This window comes from Gavialis gangeticus, unplaced genomic scaffold, assembly GCF_001723915.1.
Source record: "Gavialis gangeticus isolate Ggan-Ray unplaced genomic scaffold, GavGan_comp1, whole genome shotgun sequence".
Classification (NCBI taxonomy): domain Eukaryota; kingdom Metazoa; phylum Chordata; order Crocodylia; family Gavialidae; genus Gavialis; species Gavialis gangeticus.
This window is the reverse complement of record NW_017728992.1, coordinates 99,243,076-99,247,857: the sequence shown is the minus strand read 5'-3', so window position 1 is coordinate 99,247,857 and position 4,782 is coordinate 99,243,076. Positions and strand designations below refer to the sequence as shown.

Sequence of the window (4,782 nt, the reverse complement as noted above, 5' to 3'; positions counted from 1 at the left end):
ATTAAAAAAAAAAAAAAAAAAAAATCAAGAAAAGGAAAGTTGAAATAAAGAACAAACACATTTTTATTTCTGTATGTTAGAGTTACTTTGAATTTTATGAATTCATGTGTTTGGGGCCGACTGCTCCATATTCTTACTCATGTTGGGAAGTCATCCTTGTGCAATTAGCCCTATTCAAGCTGGCCTTTAAAAATAGTTGTAATGTTTGAAAAACTATCCAGTTAAATTGGGTTTGAAATGCAAAATAAAGTATCTTCTGGCCTAAATCTGAAAGGCAACATTTTAGTCAAAAGCTGAAAAGCATGGTCACCTTTCTAGACTCTCGAACAAGACCACTCATGTGAATAAGTACTTCCCAGTATGAGTAAAAGTTGGAAAACTGGACCCTTTATTAATAGCTCTCATGGGAACAAGATACTATCAATATTCAGTATGGTAATTCAATCAGTTTCATTGTTACTCTGAAGACTAAACATGATACTGAGAATTCATTCAGTTCATTTTAGGTACAGGGATGGAAACCAACCATCAGTAGTGCAAGACCCTTCTGGGGCAGGTTTTTGCGAATATGGGATTGGTGGACTACTTGAATCTGACATGTCTTCATCTTCCTCTTCATCTTCCATTTCATTAACAGTTTGGTTATTAGAAAAATCCAGGGTTCCATTCTGCGAGTAACGATGCACCAACTCTTTGTCCAGTTCTTCCACCTTTGGTTTTACATCTGAGCAAAAATATAAAACAGAACCACCCCTGTATTAGTTCAGGTCAGAGCAATGGCAGACAAATACCACAACTCCCTTCCAAGAGGCACATAAATTAAATATGGATTTTATGTCCAAAAATGAGTTGAGCTATAATATTTTCTTTAGCAAAAAAAATGACAACTGAAACGTGCCATACTTGCATGGTTACCTTCCGGCAAGAAAGGAGGCTGATCAGGGTCCAGGTAGAGCTGTGAGAAGATTGGCCGTGGGACAACACTGCTACATCTCAGAGAGGCTTCTATAGAGTTGTGAAGAGCTTCTTCAAAGCGGGCAGATTTCAGTTGCCCTGCATATGAATTCCCCATTATCTGTTAGCAAAAAAATGCAAGAAAAAAGAGAATAGTTTAGTTTGTTAAGGGGGTGAAGAATTGCATACACAGACCCTTTATTCAAACAGGTCACTTATGAATTAATAAATATCCGGCAGGATAAACATTAGCAGTGGCATTTAGTAGTTAATGAAAAATGTAGTGAAAACAACAACATCTTGAAATAGTACTGTTTGTTCCTGTTTGTGTCTGAGTTTGGAAGCTTCTGTGTCTGCTTGTTTCAATAAGAGCTCTTACTGCAGTTAGCAGAGCTCATAAATGCTGGTTTGTTTACCATTTCTCCCCATAATATTAATCTCAACTGCTTCAAAAACCTATCTGATATAGAATTTGTTTGAGGACAGATAAAAATATCTAAAGTGGGGATGAGAAAAATATGGGCCACAGGCCAAAACCAGCCCACCAATTAATTGTATATGGCCCATGGCAGCCCCCGCCATACTCTGCATTGGGCCAAGCCCTACCTACCCCTGCCCAAGGCAGCCCACACTGCACTCCCACATCTGCCCATCCCACACACGCTGACAGCCCTACCCCCGCCCTGGCCAGCATGCACAGCTTCCCAGCAGAGTTGCTCCCGCTCGGGTACTGCTTGGTTCCCCCCACCTCCAGCAGGTCCTCCTCCTCCTGCCCCTGTTGTGTTTTGAGCAGCAGGTAGTGCAGGGAAGAAGCAGTGGCCATGGGCATGCATGCCAGGCACCACATGTCCAGCCAGGCATCAGGGAAGCTGCAGCCAGGGGGCTCCTGCCCCAGTACACAGGCCTCCAGCTCCCACATGCCTTCCAGCCACTCGGTTGCCTACAAGTGGTTGTTCATCGTGCTATTGAGCTATTATGCAATTACCTCTATATACACTACTCAAAAAAAACATATATCAGGACAAAAAATATTTTTGGAATAAAATATGTTAATAGTAAATGCTTGATTTTTAATATTTTTAATTTATAATTTGTTAAAATGATTTTTTTGGAAAGATTTTACATGTGTGGCCCTTGACAGCTAACCAAAACACAAGTGGCCCACCAGCCAAAATAACTGCCCACCCCTGATCTAAAGAGATGCAAATGCAGTTTTAGCATACAAGACATATAGTCTAGTCTTTGTTTTCTTATCTCTTGGAGATTTTTTGCATATATTATGGCAGAGAACATACAACATATTGAATTCACAGATTAACTTACTTCAATAATTGTCCAAAAACATGTCCACAAGATTTTATCTAGGGCAGGATTGTCAACCTGTGGTCCACAGGGCAGATCCAGCCCCCAGTGGCAATCACCAGCAAGTAGAAGTGGTGGAAGGTGGCAGCATTCAGAGGTAGGAGGTAGAATTGGAGGCACACAGCCAGCAGCTCACCAGTATGGAAGCCCCCTGGAGAGTCTGCACTGCTCTATTACAGCTACAGTTTTTTATTGCCACTGAACCCTCCCATGGCAATTGGCCAACAGGAGGAGGGTGCGAGAGTGCCCACGAGGTTTTGGAAACATTGGCCCAGGGTGATATTCAGTGGCAGGCAGCAGGAAACAAATTGGCAAAGGAAGCAGCTGGATTGCAACAGTGGCCAGCAGCATTCCCTCTAAGCTGCATGGTGTGCATGGCCGCGCAAGTGCACCTGGTAGCATGGCATGAGTGCACCTGCTCATGCCGGGCATCTTAGAGAGAATGCTGGTGGCCAGCCTTAGGGCCAAACTTCATTACTTGAGCCTGCCTGTTGTAAAACATTGAGAACCTCTGGCCTAGGGGGCTGTTATGTTAGCCAAGCAATTGGGTGCAGAGACACCTAATAATCTTGTCAGCTGCCATTGTTGAAGTCTAGTAAAAATAGCTAAAAGGTGAGTATATTATTATTATATTATTAATAATCATTTTCCCTTAAATGTTTCACTTTTTATACCCTGCTTCCTCAGGGTTTTGTTGCATTTCTCCTATAATATCTCAGCAGGAACTACTAAACTGATGCCTCCAGTAGCGTTACGTGATCTTTCAAATTTAAATGCCAAGTGACAATGAAGCCAAAGAAGATTTTAAAATGACCTGAAGACAACATGCTAGATTATAACTCTACTGTTGTATTGAGCCATTATCACATACAACATATATTGTACAGATACAATAAAAATCTAGTATCCACCACAGAATACAAATGATTGATTTCTTGTAATATGTTTTTCCAGTAAAGTTAACTTGTGGCTATGTATTTAATTGGGGGGGGGAGGGACAGGAAATAAGACAGGAACCAATGCAGTATATAAACTGCAATATATAAACATGACCTTAGCTCATGACTCTCTTCCACCTTCCTTGTGTCTTCTAATATTATAACCCGGGAAGCAGTGTGCCAAGTGGCTAGAACACAGGACTAGAATTTGGGAGACCTGGGTTCTATTCCTGGCTTAGTCATTAGGTTGCTGGGTAACATCAGGAAAGTTACATCACCTCTCTCTAACTCAGATTCTCTGGCTATAAAAAGGGGACAATGGTACTGACCTCCTGTACAAAACCTGTTAAAAAAATCTACTGATGACATTCATTATATGAGAGCTAGAGATCATGTTCTCCATTAGCAGGGACATTAAGACAGGCAGGATGGTTAGGATGCCAGATTAGACAGACTGACTCTTGTCTTCATTCTACATGTAAGGTCCCATGTATGCATATAGAAATGATCTATGCATTACAATATAGGTGTAGCAGGAGGCTGAGCTCAGACCTTGCTATGCTTGCACCTCGAGGCAAGTCTGGCCAGGAGAGACAGTCACTGAGAGTGCTGGAGCCAGGCGAAAATGCCAATTTGGCACCAAATGGGTTAAACCGCGCGCACCACCAGCAGGCAGCTGGGACCAGCTCCCATAAGACTGAAGGATTTCTGGTCCTCCTCAAAAAGGAAGTGGCCCAACTTACAAGAGCCATGGAAAGGGGAAAGCAAGGGGAGGGGAGACAAGTACCTTGTGGAAGCGCAAATGAGACACAGAGAAAGGAGAAGAACTCTGGCTTTGGAAGGCTGACACTGAGACTGCCGCTGCAGAGACTTCTCCCAGCCTAGTAGGAAGGAAATCTCTTCTGATAGCGAGCAAAGGGAATCCTGGTCTTTGTTGAAGATGGACAATTAACGGGCCTGAATTGATTACACAAGAAATGGGGAAGTCAAGAAACTGATGGACTGTATTGTGCAAGGCAATGAAATCAATTAAAGCCTGATCAAAGCAGATAATTGGTTAATTAGAGCATGGACTCTATTATACAATGTGTTAAAATTAATTAGGGGCTGATACAGTAAGAAAACTGATTGATTGGGGGGCCTATTGGATTGAGAAGGACCCAAATAAACCTGGAGGGATATTTATGGGTTATTGTCCCTAGGGAGGACTCAGGTAGGATAACTGGGTCAGGAGACAGTTAAATTAATTCAGAACCTAACTGACTCACACCTAACAAAGTGCCTGACTGGAGAAGGACCAAAAAGGTCACATCAACAGGGAAATGCAGGAGACGCCTTGAAGTTACCCTCATTGCTCAAAGTAAGGCACACTAGTAGGGAGGGAAAGACTGCAGCAAGACTTGGATAGGTTACAGGGGTGGGCTAGCAAAAACAGGATGTGCTTCAATACTGATAAGTGCAGGGTGCTGCACTTGGGCAGCAAGAATCAGCAGCACACTTATAAGATGGGAAACTCCCTTCTTGAGAG

The 4,782-nt window shown here is 42.6% G+C and overlaps 1 protein-coding gene across 2 annotated transcripts in view; it reads right to left on the bottom strand.

Annotated features, from left to right (window-relative positions):
- The window catches only part of GREB1L (growth regulation by estrogen in breast cancer 1 like), a 279,693-nt gene that overhangs the window by 129,517 nt on the left and 145,394 nt on the right, over positions 1-4,782 (bottom strand). The window contains exons 4-5 of one of the 2 annotated variants that reach the window (XM_019526065.1): positions 916-1,075; positions 527-724 (exon numbers count right to left, since the gene is read on the bottom strand). In XM_019526065.1, coding sequence (XP_019381610.1) covers positions 527-724; positions 916-1,072 — 355 coding nt within the window. In that variant the 5' untranslated portion in view covers positions 1,073-1,075. Of the gene's footprint in view, positions 1-526; positions 725-903; positions 1,076-4,782 lie in introns of both variants that reach the window. The other variant, XM_019526057.1, reaches the window with a different exon arrangement.